This window comes from Podarcis melisellensis (genome assembly GCF_964234715.1).
Source record: "Podarcis melisellensis genome assembly, chromosome: 8".
NCBI lineage: Eukaryota > Metazoa > Chordata > Lepidosauria > Squamata > Lacertidae > Podarcis > Podarcis melisellensis.
This window is the reverse complement of record NC_138540.1, coordinates 11,675,301-11,696,958: the sequence shown is the minus strand read 5'-3', so window position 1 is coordinate 11,696,958 and position 21,658 is coordinate 11,675,301. Positions and strand designations below refer to the sequence as shown.

General features: G+C 50.2%; 1 protein-coding gene and 1 long non-coding RNA gene across 5 annotated transcripts; one reads left to right on the top strand and one right to left on the bottom strand.

Annotated features, from left to right (window-relative positions):
• Positions 1 to 485: 485 nt before the first annotated feature.
• Positions 486 to 19,986, top strand: DDI2 (DNA damage inducible 1 homolog 2). 4 transcript variants are annotated; one of them, XM_081922819.1, is made up of 10 exons: positions 487 to 750; positions 4,842 to 4,971; positions 7,049 to 7,306; positions 8,039 to 8,165; positions 8,790 to 8,917; positions 9,292 to 9,420; positions 10,150 to 10,253; positions 11,412 to 11,601; positions 16,332 to 16,395; positions 17,988 to 18,125. In XM_081922819.1, exons 1-9 carry the CDS (start codon positions 613 to 615, stop codon positions 16,346 to 16,348), a joined length of 1,221 nt encoding a protein of 406 aa, XP_081778945.1. In that variant the 5' UTR covers positions 487 to 612; the 3' UTR covers positions 16,349 to 16,395; positions 17,988 to 18,125. The 4 variants fall into 4 exon arrangements, with proteins under 4 accessions (XP_081778942.1, XP_081778944.1, XP_081778943.1 ...); XM_081922816.1 differs by lacking the exon at positions 16,332 to 16,395 and having other exon boundaries at positions 486 to 750; positions 17,988 to 19,986; XM_081922818.1 differs by lacking the exons at positions 16,332 to 16,395; positions 17,988 to 18,125 and adding an exon at positions 12,947 to 13,166 and having other exon boundaries at positions 486 to 750.
• LOC309376456 lies at positions 13,276 to 16,332 on the bottom strand. Its single transcript, XR_014171200.1, has 3 exons — positions 15,676 to 16,332; positions 13,815 to 15,126; positions 13,276 to 13,527 (listed from the first exon to the last, which is right to left on the bottom strand). It is a non-coding gene; the product is annotated as an uncharacterized lncRNA (long non-coding RNA).
• Positions 19,987 to 21,658: the final 1,672 nt, after the last annotated feature.

Below are 21,658 nucleotides of genomic sequence, written 5' to 3'. Positions count from 1 at the left end.
GGTTGAATTTCATTGCATGTCCCTTTAACGGTTTTCCAAATCACAGTTCTTATAAATTTTAACTTCAACATCCTTAGAACTTCACATTATGAAATTAAACATATTAATTGGATACTTAAAATCCTGAGCCAATTAAGTATCTGCAAGCTGTTTTCAGTTAATTTAACTTAACATATTTAACGAAGTAATCATTAAATTTAATCCACAGCCTCCATTAAAATTTTAATCGCGACCTGGAAAGATAAAATAACAGCAGAAACGCTGCAACTCTACAAACGACACCACCTTCGCCCCACTTTGGTCCTGCCCTGCACTTGGCGACGGAGCCGGACGTCGTGGGCGCCTCCTCCCGCCCCTTACCCCTAAGGTCTCCGCCCCGGGGGCGGGGCGACGCCGCGCTGGCGCAGCGCTGTCCCCGCCCACCTGCCCGTCCTTTTGCGACGGAGGGGCGGGGCGGGGCGTTCAAGAGGCGCTGCCGTAAACGCGGCGTCGCTTTGCGGCGTCTCTGAGGCGAGGCAGGCGGGCGAGCTGGGGCTCAGCCAGGCGGGCTCCGGATCCGCTCTGCCGTCCTTCGCGCGTTCGCTTCCCACCCGGCAACCCCTCGGCCGAGCGATGCTCCTGACGGTCTTCTGCCTGCGGCGCGACCGCTCCGAGCTCACCTTCTCGCTCCAGGTGGACGCCGACTTCGAGCTCCAGAACTTCCGCGCCCTCTGCGAGCTCGAGTCCGGCATCCCCGCCGCCGAGAGCCAGGTCAGCGCGCGCCCGGGAGGGGGAGGGGTGCGCGTGCCCGGGGCCGGGACATGAAGAGGGGGGAGGGGGGAAATAAGGCGAGGCCAAAGGGGCACGTGTGTCTCTCTGTGTGTGCTCTCCCCCTCTTACTCCGAGTAGACCCTCTTTTAAAACGAGGGCGGCTTAATCCGGCCTCCCTTGCTTTTTAATCAACTTCGGGTTTAGCTGTGGTTCCTGCATTGCAAGGGCGGGGCGGGGGGGGTGCGACTAGATGACCCTAGTCGTCCCTGGTCCCTTTCAGCTCTTCAGGCCTATGGAAGGGTCTCCTCTTGAGTAGAGCTCACCGTTTCGATGCATGGGTCCGGCTTTCCCCAGCTGGGTGAATGGGGTCTTGACCCAGCAGTGTGTGTATTTCTCCCTTCCCCCCTCCCATATATCTGCTTTCTTAAGGTTTTTAGTCATGTTTTATTTATTTTTAAATAATTATCCTGTGTGTAAGACACATGCAAATCGCCTCTTTACATGTTGCACCATTTGCCTTTTAAACTGTAATTTGCTTTGGGCACCTTTGGCAAAAAAGTGGTATGTGAATATGGTATAGATAGTATGATTAGTATAGATAGTATGATTAGTAAAGCTGTGGTGGGGATAGTTGTCCCCCTCCGAAAAGCTTCAGGGTGCCCAACCCCGTGGGTCATATCCATGTAAGTTCTACCAAGAGTAGACCCATTGAAGGGAATGGAGCAAAGTTACCCATGCCCATTTATTAAAATTGTGTCCACTCTGTGTAGGGTTAGCGTTGCCAAAGAAATCAACAGATTTCAGTGCCAAGCACAGTCCAAATAAGACACTAGCTCTTCTCAGACTTCTTTAAATGAATAAAGACTAACTCAGTCCAATTATTGTTAGTGGGCCTCCGCTGAGTAGGACCCACATTGGCTATACAACCAAATGGACAGTATCTGTCCAGTGTTAGCCACCTGTACTCAAGAGTAGACCCATTTGCATCTAATGGGGTGGGGTTGATTCATAAGCCCATTATTGGCTTCAATGTGGGCTATTCTCGAGTATGCCTAGCTAACATTGGATGGGTGTCTTCCAGGTGGATCAAAGCACCCTTTCCCAACCTGAAACTTTCTAGAGCAGTGGTGGCCAAACTTGGCCCTCCAGCTGTTTTGGGACTACAATTCCCATCATCCCTGGACACTGGTCCTATTAGCTAGGGAGGATGGGAGTTGTAATCCAAAAACAGCTGGAGGGCCAAGTTTGGCCACCACTGCTCTAGACATTGCTGGACTCCCATCAGTGATCCTGCATGACCAGGGAGCTGAAGGCCAGCAGCATCCAGGGGGGCTGCGGTTTCTCAGTCCCTGCGTTAAAAGAAGGAAAAATAGCATTGGAGGTAGCTAGGGCCAGTAAAAGCAAGTGGCATTGGTGGCTCTCCAGGTATTGTCAGACTCCCAATTCCCAGTGTGGCCAGTGATGGGGTGGTAGCCCAGCAACAACTTGTGCTCTGGTTGTGTAGGAGGCATCCTTGGTGGGGTGTTTGTTGGGTGCTGTGCTGCAGTTTTTATTGCAGCTGGCTCTGTTGGTGGCTCCTCATGATATGTGATAAAACTGCCTGGCTTTTCGCAAGAGACTGATAAAGGAGGCGGTGTCGGCGGTCTCTGCGTTCCACAGTGTGCAGCTTGTTAAAAGCAGAGTGGGAGAGGAAAGCCCCTGCCGAGCTCTCCTAGGAGCATCTTGCATCAGGGATTGGGGTGGGGCCCACTTCCTCCAGCTGTGGGTCTGTAAAAATGAAAGCAGCTTAAGCTGCTTTGGGCCAAGTCAACCAGTTTGCCCCAGTGTGCCTGACACAGACCATCAGCTGCTCTCATGCCTTGGTCTTTCGCAGCCCTACCTGGAGATCCTGGTGGAAAGTGAACATGGGACCTTCTGCATGCCAAGCAGGGGCTTTGCCACTAAGGTAGAGAGGCTAGGTTTTTAGGATTGTCTGTGTTTACCCTGGCACCTCTTTACCCTGGGCTTTGACCCTGTTCTTGTTATTGTAAGTTGTTTAAAACAGTTTTTAATGTTGTGTTTTAAATACTTGCAAATTGCCCTGGGTTCTTAGGGTGAAAGGCGAGTAGTAAATTTAAATAAATAATAATTCAGCTTAGAAGATAGTTATGCTGATCTGGCCCCTGTAACCACCCAGAGGAGTCTCCGTGGTATGGTTCATGTTTCTCAGGAGTGCATCAGGCCCTACACACCTGAAAAGAATGAAGACCAACCAATGCCAGTGGGTCTTATCTGGAGTAGAGCTTAGTTGGAATCAACCTTGTCCCATGGGAAGGTAGGGAGTCAAAAGGAGGACCTCATAGCTTGGAAGTCTCTTTGGAAGTCTCTTGCAGTCAACAGGACTTTGCAGGATGAGGCAACCGCCTGGCACAGAGGAGTGAGTGTCCGGCTCATCTTGGGTTGGCAACGTGAGGTCCTTCCCCGGACTCTTGCGCCAGAGTATCATGACCGTCTATTTTAAGATTGTGGGAAGCTGTGAATTCTCTCCCGCCTCCATAGCTAAACTGCTCCCTTCATGCAAGCAGTAAACATCATGGAGCAGTAAACACCGTGGACCTCCCAGATGGGCCCCCGGATCCTTGTCTCAGAGTAGGGAGCCCCCCTTGACTCACTGGGCCTCCTTTTACTCCCCTTCTGTCCTGCCTCCTCAATCTCTCTCCCTGCCTCCTTCTCATATTGCACATTATGGACTGGTGATAGAAGGAAGCTGGAGGGGGCGGAGATGTTCCCCCAGTGAAACATTGAGGGATCCAGCCCAGTCCATGCCCCCCTCTCAGAGAACTGGCCAGGTGTCTCCTGGTACTGGAACCCCTTGCACTTGCCTTTGCTGTGTTTCCTGGCGCCCCTCCCTTGACGGAGGTGGCTCCTGCCTCTGATAGAACTGGCTCACCCACAATCCTTTGTGCCAGTTGGGCAAGATTGCTCAGGCTTGTGGGCGGCTCTGGAGGAGCTGCTTTTGAATTCCCATCTTGCACTGTGAATGACGCATCCCATAGTAGAGGTGTGCACGACTTTTGCCAACTCCTAATGGTATCTTGGGACTGGGAGGAGAAGCGACTTGCTCCAAAGAGCTCCCTGCTCCGCGCCAGGCTGGCTGGTGTAAGTAGTGTGTGTTTCATAACCTGGATCAGTTCAGAGACGAGCCCCTGACTTGGCTGCTTTTGTGAACTGTTTGAGTCAAGTGTGGCTCTTTTGCTCCTGGGCTGTCTTTGTCTAGGGCTGTGCCATGGGATGTCAAAACTATAAGTTGGAAAGCGAAAGTGATACTTACCTGCCTGAGGCTTTGTGTGGGGAATTCAGCAAAGCCCTCTCTCCCTCCTCCATCAAGCCTGCTCTTTCGCTGACATGGCGTTTTCTTGCCACCTCTTGTCTGCCTTGAGAGTGTTTAGATGCAAAGCTGTCATAAGGCGCTCACCTGATAGCCAGCAGTCCTGTGTTTCAGTGTTATCTCTCAGGCCATTGACTTCCAGTGCAGGTTTCATGAAGCAAAGCAAGATAACGATAGCATTATCTGTGGTTTTGAGTGTGGTTGCGCAGGGAAATGTGGAAGGAGTTCCCCCCGCAAATGCCAGGTTTCTTATAATAATTAATTTTTAAATATATTTATACCCCGTCTATCCCGCTGGGTTGCAGCTTCCAACACATATAAAAACATAATAAAACGTCAAACATTAAAAACTTCCTGATACAGGACTGCCTTCGGATGTCTTCTAAAAGTTGTGTAGTTCTTTATCTCCTTGACATCTGATTGGAGGGTATTCCATAGGGGAAAACATTGTGTCACATGTCCTGAATCAGTCCAAAGCACAGCACAAGCCCCCAGTCCTCATTTTTCTGGCACCCTGTTGGCTAGCAAAAGTGAGGCAAGCTGAGTCTGTCCTGCTTAAGGCCTGGTCCTCACAGATCCCTCTGGGGATCTTCCATCCTGTGTGTGTCCGGGCAGCAGTGGAGTGCGGACATTTATTCTCTCGTGTCTGAGCTTTCTTGGCAGTCCTTTTCTCCTAGTCAGATGTGGTGAGTTGTTTATTAACCAGCCTTCCCTTGTCTCCCAGATTGTTTATGCAGAGCAGCCCCTGACTGACAACCACCGGTCGCTGGCTTCTTACGGCTTGAAAGACGGCGACGTGGTGATCCTGCAGCAAGTGGAGAATGCAGGGGTGCGGCCCCCAGCCCCATTTCCCGGTGAGGAAGGCTCCCTCTTCACCCCACCCTGTCCCTGGCAGACTTCTCCGTGGTCTGGGCTGTCCACAGGACTCAGGTCACATTGAGCCTAGGAGTCTGTTGATTCTCTAACCATTTAATTTTGCTGCTGTTGTAAACAAAATCTGTCCCTTTCCCCTTATGGGGTATCCAAGAGCCCCGTATAGAGTCCTTACGTGGGTTCCCTATTGGTAGGAGAAAATAACAGAGGCCAACCAGAGAATATTGAGAAGCAAAGCAGCTAGTAAGCCTGATCTTTATTAAAGCTGTTGTAACAGGGTGTTCCTGTTCCTGCAGGAGGATGGAGGAGTCCCCAGAACAAAGGTGTGCCTGCCCTTATATAGACATTTTAAATTCCCTGCCCTAGAGCTCAAGACCACCCCTCCATACATCATACCTACATCACAGAAAAGGTGGTCTACAACAGAAATTTGAATGTTGTTGTTTTTCCTGTCTGCCAGTTTATCTGATAATGCCTTATCTGGTTGCCTTTCCTGGTAGTCTGCCCATTCCTTTGAAATGGTGATTACCCAATTCCTGCCCACCCTCCTTGCAGAGAAAACATTTGGTCAGTTTGGGAGTCAAAATGGTTTCAGGGCGGTCTTCCTGTGCTGCTCCAGACATGTGGTCCACATATCTATGTTTGTGCTTGGTTGGTACATTTATGCACAATCATATATATATATATATATATGCTTTCGTAGATTTTCACGGGTACAGGAATGCAGGTTTTGGTGTCCTCGGGTGTCTTCCCGTGTAAAAGTTGGGGTGTCTAGGCGACGTTTCGACGAGGTCTCACTCGTCATCTTCAGGCTGGTGCTTTCGGCTTCTTGTTACTGGAGATCCTGCTCTGTTCCAGTAACAAGAAGCCGAAAGCACCAGCCTGAAGATGACGAGTGAGACCTCGTCGAAACGTCGCCTAGACACCCCAACTTTTACACGGGAAGACACCCGAGGACACCAAAACCATATATATATATATATATATATATATATATATATATATATATATATGCTTTCGTAGATCATATATATATATATGATTTTAATTTTTTGTATTGCACTGTCTTAAATAACGGTTTCATTAAAAGGTTTCTGAGCCAGTGTGTCTTACTGTTAACCAGAAGTTTGGTGGTTCAAGCCCACCCAGGGGCAGCAGTGGGTGGGATTCCTGCATTCTATAACTCTATGAAACTGTGGGCTGAGCCAGCCTCCTCTTCTTGTCCTGCTTTGGGAAACTGCCTTCTGCTCACCGCTGTTCTTACTGCTCCACTCTTGAGCATTGCTTCCTTGTCATGTTTGCACATGCTGAGACTGTAAGGACACTTGTGAACTTCCTCGTCCCTGGAGCCGGCCATCACTTGCCCAGGAGGAAAGCAGGAGATTCATCGTAGCAGAGGCTGCTGTGATCCCGGAGCTACCATTGCTGTGTCTCTTGACTGGATCTTCATATATCTAAAGGGCTGTCACATGGAAGATGGAGCAAGCTTGTTTTCTGCTGCTCCAGAGGGCAGGACCTGAACCGATGAGTTCAAGTTACAAGAAAGGAGAGTCTGGCTAAACGTCAGGAAAAACATTCTGGCAGGGAGAGCTGTTTGACAGTGGACCAAACACTCTCAGAAGGGTGTGGACTCTCCTACATAGCAGGACTTTAGGCACAGGTTGGATGGCCATCCTGTCTAGGACTATGTCACTGTGGTTCCTGCATTTCCGGGGGTTGGACTAGATGACCATTGGGGGTCCCTTCTAGCTTTACAATTCTGTGATTCTATTATTTTGTCAACCTGCTGAACTACATTGTGGAGGCTGGATTCTTGGCATGGCTGTGTGTGTGTGTGTGTGTGTGTGTGTGTGTGTATGTCCATAGCTGTCAAAGTTTCCTTTTTTAAAAAGGGAATTTCCCTTATTCCGAATAGGATTCCTCGCAAGAAAAGGGAAAAGTTGACAGCTATGGTATATGTGTGTATCAGAGGGGATTGGGCCTTGGGGTCGTCGTCCCCCATACGGTAAAAATCACCAGGGCTAGTATTAACTGTTCTGTTAATTCCCCTCTGCCTAGGTTTGCCCAGGATAGACTTCAGCAGCATCACAGTTCCTGGGACTTCAGGCCAGCCTCCCCAGCTGCCCTCACTGGCACCCCCAGTGCAGCAGCCCTCCTCGCAGCCCGGCCCGTCTCCTCCCGAGTTCCCCTCCCCACCGCAGGGCTTGGACAACCCGGCGCTGTTGAGAGACATGTTGCTGGCCAATCCCCACGAGCTTTCCCTGCTGAAGGAGCGCAACCCACCTCTAGCAGAGGCTCTGCTCAGCGGGGACCTGGGTGAGTTTCTCCCCTGGCGTGCCGGAGGAGAAGAAACCCTCTGGATTCTTTGGGGTAACTTGCTGGAAGGCTGCAAGGACGGGCAGAAGAATGGGTGCTTTAGCCACATGGCTGCGCTCAAATGGGTGGGTTCGTGCATGGTTTGACTTCCTGGTTTTTGCACTATCCCAGACTGACAAGGATTTGGGGAGAGGAGGGAAGTGAGGAGTGTTTGGAAAACTGGAGCCGGGTGGTGCAAGTGGAGCGCTTCGTGAGCTGTCAAGGCGTGCCACAGAAACGCTAGCTGTGGCTGCCAGTCGCTATTGTATTCTCCCCCCCCCCCCCATTTTTTAAATTAGTTTTCCAAGTTTATAACAAACAGGGGGGAAAAACAAGAAGAAAGAAACAAACATTTATCATGGCTATAATAATTCCACTTTTGTTAACATTGTTAAGTGTCTTCCTCGAATCCCTCTGGCTGAGTTTCCATATAAATCATTGTAGCAGTTTTCCAAAACTATTTTCACATAAAATTTACTTAGTCAATTAACATATTTCTTTCTTTTCATTTTAACTTTAAGCATATTATTCTATAACATCCCATATTTAAATCCTAGGCCAATCTGATGCTTGCAAGTAATTCTATTTAAATTATCTTAACATATTTAGCTAAATAGTCTTTAAATTTCTTCCATTCCTCCCGGTGCTCCTCCTCCTGCCAGTCGCTATTGTAAATGTCTTTCCTTACTCTAGAGAAGTTCACCCGGGTGCTTGTAGAGCAGCAGCAAGATCGAGCCCGCCGGGAGCAGGAAAGGATCCGCCTGTTCTCCGCCGACCCTTTTGATCTTGAAGCTCAGGCCAAGATCGAAGAGGACATTAGGTAGGCAAAGGTCTGGGAGCCACCCCTGGGGGTGCAAGTGGCTTGTCGGTTTCAAACCTGGAGCAAACGTAGTGCAGATTTGTCGCCTCCTGGCTGAGCCTTCTCTGAACTCCTGCGCCTCCCTGTCCTCTAAGGAGGTGGGCGACAACAGGTATCCTCAAACCCACATCTGTTGGGTTTATGAGGAAGAGCTGTAGCTCAATGGCAGAGTGTCTGCCTTGCAAACCGAAGGTCCCAGGTTCAGCTCCTAATGGCATTTCCAGGTAGGTCTGGGAAGAGACTCCTTGCCTGCAACCCTGGAGAGGTGCTGCTTGTCAGTGCAGACCATAGTGAGCTAGATGGACCCAAGGGTCTGACTTGGTACAGAGCAGGTGGGAAAGAATCTCAGGCGGCATCTCTACACACGCACGCACACAGAGAGCTAACCTGTGAAGTATCTCGGGGCCCCTGCACGAGGCCAGGCCTGCTGTGTTGCTGTGGGTCAGCCCTGTTGTCAGCTTCACCCTCTGACCCAGGGGGGTTGCTCTGCCTCTGCTTCTGGCATGGAGCACGTGGCAGGCAGCCCAATCCATGGTGCTGGCGCTTAATTCTTGCCCTTCACCCGTGTATTGATGTTGGATCCAGGCAGCAGAACATCGAGGAGAACATGACCATCGCCATGGAGGAGGCCCCGGAGAGCTTTGGCCAGGTGGTGATGCTCTACATCAATTGCAAAGTCAACGGCCACCCTGTGAAAGCCTTTGTGGACTCAGGTGAGTTAGGCTAAGAGACAGCAACTGGCCCAAGGTCACCCACTGAGCGAGGATTGAACCTTGGCTTCAAGGATCCTAGTCCCACATGCTAACCGCTATGCCAAACTTGCTCTTGTCACCCAATAAGACATTGGGCTGCTTCCAGTGCTGGGTCTACTCTTGAGTAAACCTCTGTTGGTTACAACCCCTTGCCTTGGTCCTGTGTACTTAATGCTAAATTTCTGCTGTGCTTCTAAGAGAGCCTTGCCCCCCAGAGGCAAATGTTTTCCCAAGCATTGCCCCCATAATGGGGAGGGTATGGGGCAGCCGCCCCTTTTGCTCCCTGGGAAGAGGTTGGGTGTGCCTTTTAACACCGGCTGCTGTATTTCTGGCAGGGGCACAGATGACCATCATGAGCCAAGCGTGCGCAGAGAGGTGCAACATCATGCGGCTGGTGGACCGGAGGTGGGCAGGCATTGCCAAAGGCGTGGGGACCCAGAAGATCATTGGCAGGGTCCACCTGGGTAAGGGCGGCAGATTCCTTGCCGCTGGCTGGCAGGGCAGGGAGGGTGGGGAGCTCCCTGCTTCCAGAGCCAGAGTCGAGGCTGCTGCAGGCAGCACAAAGTGGAACTCTTATCCCACAGGAGGCAGTGATGACCGCCAACTTGCAGAGAGCATGAGCTAGATTGACAGAGGAGGGTAGAGGCTCTGTGTTCCCTCTGCTGTCAGAGGCAGGAAATTTATTTTATTACTATTATTTATTGAATTTATATACCACCCCGTACCCGGAGGTCTCAGGGCGGTTCACAGAACTGCAAAATGCATAATCAAAATAAAAACAACAACCCAATAACCTCCCATCCCCCCAAAAAACACATTTTAAAATGGCATAGGATCCTCACAACATTTAACAAACCCGGAGAGGAGCCACTTTTTGGAAATACCATGATCTCAGACATGTCTGCAGTGATATTTATGAAATATTGCTCTGAATGTTTATGAGTGCCAGTGGCTGGAAATCACAGTTAGGGAAGAGTTGCTCTTGTTTTCGAATCCTGCTTGTGGGTGGCCACTGGGAGAACAGGGTGCTGGACTTGGGTGGGAATTCTAGCCTGATGCTGCTTTCGGGCAGCTGCTTACGTTAATACGACTTGTCATGGCCAACGGCTAGAACAATGAAGTTATTTGAATTGGATTGGTTTGGTTAATATGCTAGTCTCTCTTCTCTCCTCCCCACCCCCAACCTGCTTTAGCTCAGGTCCAGATTGAAGGAGATTTCCTGCCTTGTTCGTTCTCCATCCTGGAGGAGCAGCCCATGGATATGCTCCTGGGACTGGACATGCTGAAGAGGCACCAGGTGAGGCTGGCAAAGGGGGCCGCATCCTCTGAAATGTGTTTGTGTGAGTGTCTCTGTGTGTGGTCTTTGCCCAGCAGCTTCTAGCTTTTAAAAAAAATACAGTGGTACCTCGGGTTACAGACGCTTTGGGTTACAAACTCCGCTAAGCAGGAAGTGGTTGCTTCAGGTTAAGAACTTTGCCCCAGGATAAGAATGGAAATTGTGCACCAGCAGCAGCGGGAGGCCCCATTAGCGAAAGCACACCTCAGGTTAAGAACTATTTCAGGTTAAGAACGGACCTCTGGAACGAATTACGTTCTTAACCCGAGGTACCACTGTATGTTCAATAGGTTTTTTTTAAGCGTCATACAGAAATCCTGCAAATTAACTGCTATCAGGATTTGATAGCAGTATACATAGTCCATAAACAATTGAGGACCGCTTGGAAGGAAGAAGTTCCCAACAAAGAAGAACGGATAAGTAAGGTGATGGACTATGCAGAATTGGCAAAGTTAACAGCCAGAATAAGAGAATCTAACAATGATAGTTTTGTGGAAGTATGGAAGCCCTTTGAGGACTACTTAAGGAGATATTATAGTTCGATGACGTCGCGTGCAGGATTTGAATTATGAGCCACAGAAGGAATTGGAGAATACAGTTTTGATGTGTTGGCATAAGAAATAGAATGCAGTGAGCAGCAGAGGGGGGAGAAATTAAAACACCATGGAAAATGGGGTGGGAAGTAGAGAAAAGACAAAATCATTATATTAATATTTTTTTGAAAATTCAATAGGAATTTATTATAAGAAAAATAAAATTATTTTTGTTCACTGTTGAACAAAAACAAATGTAAAATAAAACCAAAGCAACTAAGCCACAGGTATGTGACTGTGAGGAAGGTAGCAGCTGGAACTACTTGTGGCATAGACATAATGGTGAAACAAGATGATTAAAAACCATGGTCTCTATATTATACTGAGGGAAGGTAACTGAATGGATTCAGGGCATTTGAATGCTTTTCCTGTCACATTCATTTGTAGGGCATTTGCCATCTACCCTGTTTTTCCCTGGGTGCTTTTTGAAGCTGTCTGGCATTAGGGCATTGCCTGCAGTTGAGAGCAATGAAGCTCCCCTGGTGTCCCCTAACCAGGATCTCTGCTCCTTCCCACCCACCACCAGTGTTCCATAGACCTCAAGAAGAACGTGCTGGTGATTGGCACTACCGGCTCCCAGACGACCTTCCTGCCGGAGGGGGAGCTCCCCGAGTGTGCGAGGTTGGCCTACGGGGCGGGGCGAGAGGACGTGCGGCCCGAGGAGATCGCAGACCAGGAGCTGGCAGAAGCCATACAGAAGTCCGTCGACGAAGCAGGTACGGCAAGGATACGCAAAGCGGAGTGGCAAGACACCTGCCTGGCATGCCAAAGGGCCCCAGGCCCAGTCCCTGGAATCTCTAGCTGTAGGGCTGGGAGAGCCCCTCTCTGCTTGCTGTCCTGGAGAGCTGCTGCCAGCCAGTGTAGGTCAGTGCTGAGCTAGATGGGCCCAAGGTTCTGGCTCCACATAAGGTGGCTCCCTCTGTGTTTCTGTTGACAGAAGCCTCCCTCGTTTCCCCTTTGCCAACCTGGCTGGCTGTTTTTGTGCAAGCCACTGCAAAGGCCGAGACCGAGAGGAGTTGTAGTCTGAAGCGCTTGGAGAACACCAAGCTGGTTTAAGAGCATGCCAAGCCTAGAGGCTTCTTCCTTACGCCTCCTAGAGATGGTGCCTGTGACTTTTTAATTTGTTAATCCATTAAACCCTTATTAACCTAACCAGTTAATCAGTTGAAAGTTGCAGAACCCCGTTTGCTTAGAAATTTTATAAAAGGAATCGCAGTTACCTTCGTAACCCATTTGCCAAGGAGCTTTGGCCTTACAGCAACCCAGTGAGGTAGGCTCGGCTGCAAGACACTGGCTTTCCCAAGGCTCCCCAGTGAATGATGAACCCAGGCCCATGGCTGCCTTCCTGGTCACTGAGCTTTGTTGGCTGCTCAACCAATAAGACTTGGAAGCCACCAGAGGCCCCTTCCTGCTCTCTGCGGGCCCTGCTTCCACCTTGGTCCCAAAGCAGGATTGCCCCCTCCTCACAAGCCAGGCTAGGTGTCCTCCATAGCAGCAGAACAGCGCATATAGAATCATAGGATAGAACTGGAGAGTTGAAAAGGACCCAAGGGGTCATTGTGGCCCAGCCCCTCTTGCAAAGCTAAGCATACTGAAGTAAGGTAAAGGTAAAGGGACCCCTGACCATTAGGTCCAGTCATGGCCGACTCTGGGGTTGCGGCGCTCATCTCGCTTTATTGGCCGAGGAAGCCAGCATACAGCTTCCAGGTCATGTGGCCAGCATGACTAAGCCACTTCTGGCAAACCAGAGCAGCGCATGAAAACACCATTTACTTTCTCGCTGGAGTGGTACCTATTTATCTACTTGCACTATTGTGCTTTAGAACTGCTAGGTTGGCAGGAACACGGACTGAGCAACGGGAGCTCACCACGTCGCGGGGATTCGAACCGCCGACCTTCTGATCGGCAAGCCCTAGGTTCTGTGGTTTAACCCACAGCACCACCCGAGTCCCATATTGAAGTAAAGCTAGGACCAAATATCTTGGCCCGGTAAAATGCGAGGGCCTTGACTGACGCTTTCACCCACCTCCCCACCACCACCTCTGGATGTGTTAGTTGCAGTTGCCCGAGACATCCGAGTCAGAAGAGAGGAGGAGAGGAGACTGCGGAGGGAGCGTCGCCTGTCTTCGGGAGCCTCTGCCCGCCACAGGGCCTCCCAGTGCGTCATCTTCTAACGCCTGGCACTCCCTTCACCCAGGCCTTACACAGCTTGGATAAAACAGCGTGCCAGGGGAATTACTTTGTACTCCAGTCCTGACATTAAAAGCCTCCCGTTCCAACACGTCTAGCTCAGTCTCGAGTTTTGTTCGGAGACCCCTGGCCCACCTCGAGGAGAGACAGGAGTGCTTAGGAGGGCAGGGGGTGGGGCAGGCCTGTCTCGATGAAGCAATGGCTTTGCCTTTCCTCCATCCTTCTCTCCCTTTTCTCTGCCAGGCTATTTCTCCCCATCCCCCAGTGCTTCTGCCCGGGCATCTGAGTGGGCAGACCCCTCTGCTCCTTACTAGTGGCTGCTGTGATTTTGTGGCATTATAATTCTTTACCTGAAATGCACCAGGATTTTTGGTGTTTCAGGAAAAGGAGGATGGCCCTTTGTTTAGGAGCTAGGGGCTTGGAGTAGTGGTGGGTTCTAACATTCACCACTACTCCACAGCACATTCATAGACTCATAGAGTTGGAAGAGACCCCAAGGGCCATCGAGTCCAAGCCCCTGCCAAGCAGGAAACACCATCAGAGCACTCCTGACATATGGTTGTCAAGCCTCTGCTTAAAGACCTCCAAAGAAGGAGACTCCACCACACTCCTTGGCAGCAAATTCCACTGTCGAACAGCTCTTACTGTCAGGAAGTTCTTCCTAATGTTTAGGTGGAATCTTCTTTCTTGTAGTTTGGAACCATTGCTCCGTGTCCGCTTCTCTGGAGCAGCAGAAAACAACCTTTCTCCATTCAGTCTTGTAAAACTGAACCATGCCAGTCTGGTTGCCATGTGGGGTGATGTGGAAAGCCTTTGACCACGTTCTCGCCCACAGCAGTGAAACGCAGCTTAGATGCTCTTTCCAGAAGCTAATGTTTGTTTACCTACAAGATCTCACGTGCCACATAAACACTGGAACATGCCCAAGAGCCCGGGCTGAGGCCTCTGTGGGGCCCAAGGGCTTGTGGCAAAGGGGCAGAGAAAGAAGGCTTCAGCAGCTGGCAGGCTGATGCAGATCATCCTCAGCCACTGGCCCTGCAAGCAGGGGCTAGGCATCCCAAGAACATCTGGAGGGAATTTAGGGCAGTGCAAGCAGTTGCGCTGCACAGAGCGCCCAGCCTAGGGGGCACAAAGTAACAACAACACCAACACCCATATTTATATGGGGACCTACTGAGAGGGGGCAGATAGGGCTTGTCTACCTGGGAAGGTAGCCCATCTAGGAGAAGGAAACCTTGGATCCAAAACCTCCACTGGATATTTGTGGGAGAAGGAGAGGCTAAGGAGTAAACAGAAATCCGGAGTGGAGTCCCTAAGGCAGTTGGATGGCGCCTTGTCAGCCTCCTTCCAGCAACTCCTGCAAGCCAAGCTGGTGCCAGATGTATTGCTCTGCTTTCCTTTGGACCACCATCAGCGAGGCCAAGAGCAGCGGAGTCTTGTCATCTAGGGATCCCAGGACTCCCAGACACACACTGTCTAGGCTTGCATCCCAGGGAGGTCTCTTTGGTGCTGCTAACACCTGACCTCACTCCCAGAGGCGCACTGCATTGTCTCTTGAGACAGACAGGTGCCAACAACAAGATTGCCTTAGCCCATATATGCCCACATGACAACTTTGATCGGCTGAACTGGCGTTATTACAGACGCCATTTCTACATTTGTAAGAAATCCATCTGTTAGTGTGTTATCTGAGCTCTCTCAAACTCTTTATTTTTGTTAATTTTTCTTAGTGTGATACTGTTACTGTTTTATTATTTTTTGTAAACCGCTTTGAGGTTTTTGTTTTACAATCAAGCTGTATAGAAATTATGAAATAAAAAATAAAAACAGCACTTGATAACCCCGGGAAGACGTGGAGTCACTCCTTGTGATGCCCACTGTCACTTTTCTGCCTTGAAAATCTAGCAAAGGAAAGCTTGCATTCCATTCTTGAGTTACGCATTTGATAACTGTTCCTCCATGTTCCCCATCCAATGTTGCTTCTCTCCTGCACACCTCCCCACCCCCTGCAAGTCTGGCCATCCTGAATTACTTTTAAAATACCGTATTTTCTGCTCTATAAGACGCACTTTTCCCCTCCTAAAAAGTAAGGGGAAATGTGTGTGTGTGTTATGGAGCGGCTTTACAGGCTACCCCAGAAGCCAGAACAGCTAGGGGGAGCACTGCACAGTGCTCCCTCTCGCTGTTCTAGCTTCTGGCTTAGCTGCGCAAAGCCTTCATCCCGCTGCCCTGCGGAGGCTTCGTGCAGCTATCCTGGCTTTTGCGGAAGGTGGGGGAAGGGACAGAGCACGTGGCCCTTCCCCCACCTCCCAGAAAAGCTCCCAAGAGCCGCGCTCCCTTTAAAGAGAGTGCGGCTCTTGTGAGAGGTCGGGGGAAAGCCAGGAGACTTGCTTTCGCTGAAGCCAGGAGAGCAAGCAGGATTGGTGCACACCAATCCCGCTTGCTCTCCTGGCTTCAGGGATAGCCCCGCAAAGCCTCCTGAGCGAAGAGGGAGGAGCGCTCCCTCTTCGCTCAGGAGGCTTCTTATTTCTTGTTTTCCTCCCCTAATAACTTATGGGCGTGTGCGTCTTATAGAGCAAAAAGTACGGTGTTCCCCCCACCCCGCAGAGGCAATGTTGGAGGCCTCCTCCCTCTCTAGTTCTTGAGCCCTCATTGGTTTTGTTGGTTTGCAGCAGATGATGGAGCTGTGGCCCCCCCTCCCTAGGGACCAGCTGGGGCAGTGCCTGCGCAGGGTTCGCAAGCCCTACCTTATCACTTGAGCTGATTGAGTCAACTAGAGCCAGGAAGAAATTCTGAAGAGGTAGCGCAGTGGAGATCTTCAGGCAGCTGGAGAGTCCCTTCCTTGCAGAGCATCGAGATCTAGATGGCAGGGAGGCAGAGAGGAACCCAGAGCTCAGGCTCAGAAAGTGGCCCAGAAGCATGCAGTGCCAAAAACCCATGCTAGTTGAGAATAGAAGACAGGAGCCCTGCCAGCGCCCATCCATACCAGACGTCAACTGGAGAGCAAGCGGACAGTTCTTGACCCGTTCTAAAAAGCAATTCAGTGTGCATTGTGAGGCTAAGATAGCTGAGGATCGTTCCTGGAAGAAGTCCCAGCCGTGAGAAGCTGCTAAGTTGCATGCAGGAATGGGAGGGGACAGGAAATCAGACCGTGACATGAGGACCCACACGAGGGCTGCAAGCCACCTCCCGAGTCGTGGTGCATGTGTGTGTGTGCTAACCCGAGTTTGGTGTGTTTGTTTCCTAATCCAAACAGAACGCCAGAAGCCTTGATGCATGTTGTGTGGGGTTTGCTGCCGCTGGAGTGGGCCACAGACCAGGTATTCCACCGAGCTCTTCCATCTCCTTGACGGGGGTTGCAGGGGTGGGGACTTTAAAGGAGCTCCTGCCTACTCTGGCATCTTCCCTGGTCGGCGTGGAGCAGGCTCTTGGATCTTCCCAGCGTCTGCTGCAGAGAGAAGAGAACTGCAGAGGGGGCATATTTGTGTGGATGTGCTCGATTCAGACAACTTGAGTGCAGTAGTTTTTGGTGGTGCCTGGAGCTGAACACTCAACACCACTCTCTGAGGGATTAACTCACCACTGGCCAGACTTGGCCTCTTTTTTGGATGTTCACCCCAGAACCGATAAGTGGGGGGAAGTGCAGGAGTTTTGTTTCGTTCGGTCTCCGGGGAGTTTCTCAGGTGAGTAGATGCAAAGCGGACCTCAGAACCGTCTGCTTGTTTAAGACTGTTTGCCAAATAACTCAAGTCGAAAATGCAGTGTCATTTCTTTCTATTTTAGCTAGCAAAACTTTTAACGCCTTTTGCTGTGCGATTGATTATCTCACAAGACTGACTAACCAGGAGGCTCATATCCAGATCTGTAATTTCGGGAGCTTAGATGACCCCCGAGCTCAAACCTAACAGGTTGCCTAGTGCTGAGCAAATCAGCCTGGCTGCTTTTAATACACCAGCTGCTTGAAATAAAATATATTTTAAAACATGGCCAGGCTACTTTACCACTCAACCCCCTCTCCTTTTTTCACCCTGGGAAAGAGGGAAAATACCCAGTTTTGGATATTTATACCTACTCTTAAAACGTTAGCAAGAATGTTGGTTTCACTAATTGCATCTTATTGGAGCATGGGGGGAAACAGTGAAACCTGTAGCTTTGTGGCCACTCTTGATTCTCAGCCTTATTTATATGCTGTATCTCTGCCAAAGCAGTATGGGCAGCTTCCTGCCAAAAGGGCAAGAAGTGGGCAGAGGACGAAGATATCTGGTGCTTGTTTGGGTGCCAGCTGTTGGTTTCATGCTGCATAATAATAATAATGACAGGTGAGGTGACTGCTTGATGGAGGCGGCTCTGACAGAAGCCAAGTGGTCCTTTGTCCCAAACCAACCCAGTGGAATCTCAGACCCATAGAATTATAGTGTGGGGAAGGGGCCAAACTGGTCGTCTAGTCCAACCCCCTGCGAGGCAAGGGCAAGGGCTGCCCCTGCTTCTCTTCCCCCAGTGTTACTATACTTGGGGTGCGGGTGGAAAAACAGGAGCCTTGCCTAGTGGTTACTAACCTTGGTGGTTCCTTTCTACTTTCACAGTTGGAGGCAGTTTGGATATGAATATTAGTAGCTGGAAATCACATGTAAAAAGAGAGTGTTCTTGCACTCAGGTCCTGCCTTGGGGCTTCCCATTGGGGCATCTGGTTGAGCACTGTGAGGATTAGATGGGCCCCCTTGGGCCTGATCCAGCCTCCAGGCATTTCTTAACAGCACCCTGAGTGCATATCCCAAAGCAAGTCCCAGTGACGCAAGCTAATGGGCTGTACCTCCTGAAGGTTTTATATACGCTTGTGGAATGTATCAAAGGGAGAATCTCATTCCATTTCTCTCTCCTTCCCACCCCCCTTTCTCCTCTCCCCTTTATACAGAGAATAGTGACAAAGAAACTACCTCACTAGAAATGCCATCGCTACCAACTTCTGATGGGACAAAACGTCCAGTCCGTTTTCCAGAGATGGGTCCGAAGGCCGGCGACCTGGCAAGCCAATTGCTTGACCGTTCAGTCTCTGCGCCTTCTGTTTTCTCCCACGAGGGCAGCCAGGATGAGACTCTTAGCCCCAAGGCGGCCAAGTCCATGGACTCTCTTCTTGAATGCCCAACCAATTTGGAAGGCAAAGAGCCGCTTCTGTCTCCACCAAACCATACTGCTTCTGCCAATTCCGATGATTCCCCGGCTGAAAAAACTGGAACGGGGTCCCGTCCTCATTCACAGGACCGAGAGCCAGTTGCTCATGGCAGCCTGCAGAAGCCCAGTGCTGAAGACTATCCCCTTGGTCTGGCGCCTGCTGTTGAAGGAGAGGGAGGAAGCCACATGTTGGGCATTTGTGGGTGGCCAAAGGATCTGGACGGACCCTTCCCTTCAGAGCAGCAGGAAGGGAAACAAACACATAAGCTTCAATTAGACCTCCAGGCACTTGAAACCCTTGGAAATGAGCAGCCTCTGGGGGTGCAGAAGGTATCAGATAACCAGGAGCCTCTCTGCGAGATGGCTGTTTCCCCACCCCCTGCTGATGGAGAGCAGAGCCCTGACAACACCCCCATGGAAAGGGAGGTGGGATTTTCTGCAGGGGAGGGAAGGAGCTCAGAGAGCCTGCCGCCCGAACACCCTGCAGTGGGAGCCACCCAGGACCCTTCAGATCCACAGAGCTCCCTTGGACTGGCTGCTGTGAGCTCAGAATGTGCCATGATGGAGGTGGAATGGGCCAAGCGAGTTGACTCCACTCCAGCCACTGATTTGATGCAGCCAGGAAATGCATTTTTTGAATCGGATACACCCGCCACCCCTCCCAGTGGCCAACTGACCAACCAGGCGGAAGACCAGCACGTCTCCCTCTCCTCTGCCTTAAAGGAGCTTCACCAACTTCTTGCTGTCAGTTGCAAAGGGGAGTTAAGTGTTCCTTGGCATGAAGACACCAGCCCGTCCGCGTCTGCCCCTGAAGAGCAAACGGCAGGTGGGGAGATCTTTAAAGAGGAACACGGATGTGCACGCCTTGAGAGCCAGGATGTGGAACTCCCCATCCCTGAAAGTGCAGGGATACAAGTGTCCATTGACCTCCAGGAGGCCCACAGGTTGGCTGTGACGTCCGAACGGGAGGCTCTGGTCATCCAAGGATCTTCTACTTTGAGCACTTCCCTCTCTCTGAGCCCATCGGCAGCTTCTGCTCAGCTTCCGCACTGTGAATGTTCTGAAAGCCAGCCTCCTCATTTAATTCTGGGTGGTGAAACTTTGGAGCAGGGCCAGCGTCTCAGCATGGGTCAAGATGCATCTCTGAGCTCTCAGAGTTCTTTCCCGGAAGAAACTGGACCACCAGACACCTTAAATGAAGGTGCTTTGGGGCCACTCAATGAGCCAACTGGCCCCTTGCTGCCTCTAGGCTTCCCAGATCTCGTGCCCCCCTGGCCCTCTGTTTTCCCTGCTGCAGACATTGATCAGATTGTGGGGGCCGGCTTTACACCCCAGGAAGCTGGTGAGGCTTTGGAGCATGCCGGCGGAAATGCAGACCTTGCCCTTCTCATTTTGCTAGCCAAGAATATAGTCGTTCCTACGTAATCGTGGCAGGAAGACGGCCTGGCTTGCTGGCCTGTACTCCCCCACCCCCCAAAAAAGAGTCTGTATCTCAACTACATAGAATATTCTGCTTCGATGATTGAGCCACACTTTTTTTTCTTAAAAGAAAAAGGAGAAAAGAGAGAATATCATTTATTTTCAGCCAAAGTATCTTCTGTCTTGTTTTCCCTTGTTGAATTTAGGCATTTTAAAAGGAGCAAAGCATTGGTAATGTATCAGCACAGTAGCTTTTTATGATGATGATGATTATGATGATGATTAAGGCAATGTATAATGGAATAAAGTCTTTATTTAAATAACCTGTTTTTAAAAGAAGAGGCCAAACTTAAGAGGCGAGAAAGCTGTAGAATGTAGTCCCTCTTCTTCAGCAAATCCCTCAGAAACAGGCGTGGCAGGAGGATCTCTGCTCTCTGGGCTATCCTTCGCCTCCATGGGGTTGATGCTCACAGGGGCTGCAGAATCTTGGGTGCTTAGCAAGCAGCAGAGTGTCACAATGGGGTGCTTTGTGCAGCTTTGCAAGGAGGGGTGGGCAAGCCAGGGCCAGCTCCAGAAGCTGAGGAGGTGAGCTCATGAGTTTGCCAAGACCCTGGCAGAAGCATCTCCATTTCCCCCAAGAATGCCATCATCCATGCTCTGCATGGAGCGGGTGTGGTGATCAGAAAGGTCCCTGAGAGAATACTCCATTTGCATGCTCTTAGGCTGGTTAAGGAGAAGCCCCTAAATCTGTCGCAGCCAGTAGAATGGTAGGGGCCACCCCTGCAAGCTTGACTGTTGGGTTGGATTCCTGCTGCTGTATCTTGCCTTGCTGATGAGCAGTCGGGCTGGCAACCTAGAAGCAGGAACAGTGCTTTATTCCCCCTAAAAAAAATGTTTAGGGGTTCTCTCATTTTGACTCAAGAAAATCACCATTTTATAGTTCAGACCTGGGAAAAATAAATGCAGTAAATGGACAAAAGTACAAAGATTCACAAAATGTTTAGGGGGGTGTACCCCCGCGTCCCCCCAGAAAAAAAAACACTGAGCAGGAATAACCAAATTCCTTCCAGTAGCACCTTAAAGACCAACTAAGTCAGTTCTTGGTATGAGCTTTGGTGTGCATGCACACTTCTTCAGATACACTGAAACAGAAGTTTCCAGACCCTTCTATATAGTGAGAAGGTGGGGAGGGGTATTACTCAGAAGGGTGGTGGGAATGGATGATTGGCAGATAGCTGTGATGAGCCTGTTGACGACTCTTAACGACTGCAATAGGTCTTACAGGAAAAAGCAAGGGGTGAAAAGGTGAAAAATGGCTTTGTCGTGTATAATGAGATAAGAATCCAATGTCTTTGTTCAGACCAGGTTTCTCCATGGTTTTAAGTTTGGTGATAAGTTGCAATTCAGCTGAAGAAGTGTGCATGCACACGAAAGCTCATACCAAGAACTAACTTAGTTGGTCTTTAAGGTGCTACTGGAAGGGGAAAAAAATTGTTTTGGCTACCTATCTGTAACAGGAATAACCACTGAGGCCCAGGGGCTGAACCCAAATCTTGTCAGTAGAGTTGTCCATTTTGAAACGCTCTTTCCCTTCCCCCTATTTTTAAATTTATTTATTTTTTGTTTGGGCCTCTCCTGGCGTGTGTTTGGCTTCAAGGGGGAGGACTAGAATGTGGTGCTGTTGGGTTGTCAACCAGTTCTGAAGGTGCCCCGAAGTTAGCACGGTGGGAGATGATGACATTTGGGCCCCAATGGGTTGTGTAAACCTCTCACATTCCAAGGTGAGGAACCCAGAAGCCTTTTTCTCCAGCAGGCATCCCCTCTTGAAATGGCTTTTAGGTACATCAGGTATCACGTTTGCCATGGGAATGCCATACACGGAGACCCAAGCCCAGGGGGCTCAGCTTTATATTTGCAGGCCCTGCAAAATCCTGAAACTGTCTTTGTTGCATCTGAAAAGAGACTCAGGTTTAAACTAGTGAATTCTCTGCCGTT

Excerpts from the sequence above, each read along its gene's own strand:
- DDI2 (XM_081922816.1), top strand. The coding sequence starts at position 613 with ATGCTCCTGACGGTCTTCTGCCTGCGGCGCGACCGCTCCGAGCTCACC. Across the intron at positions 751-4,841 it reads TCCCCGCCGCCGAGAGCCAG|ATTGTTTATGCAGAGCAGCC; the intron begins GTCAGCGCGCGC and ends CTTGTCTCCCAG. Across the intron at positions 11,602-17,987 it reads GAAGTCCGTCGACGAAGCAG|AGAATAGTGACAAAGAAACT; the intron begins GTACGGCAAGGA and ends CCCTTTATACAG.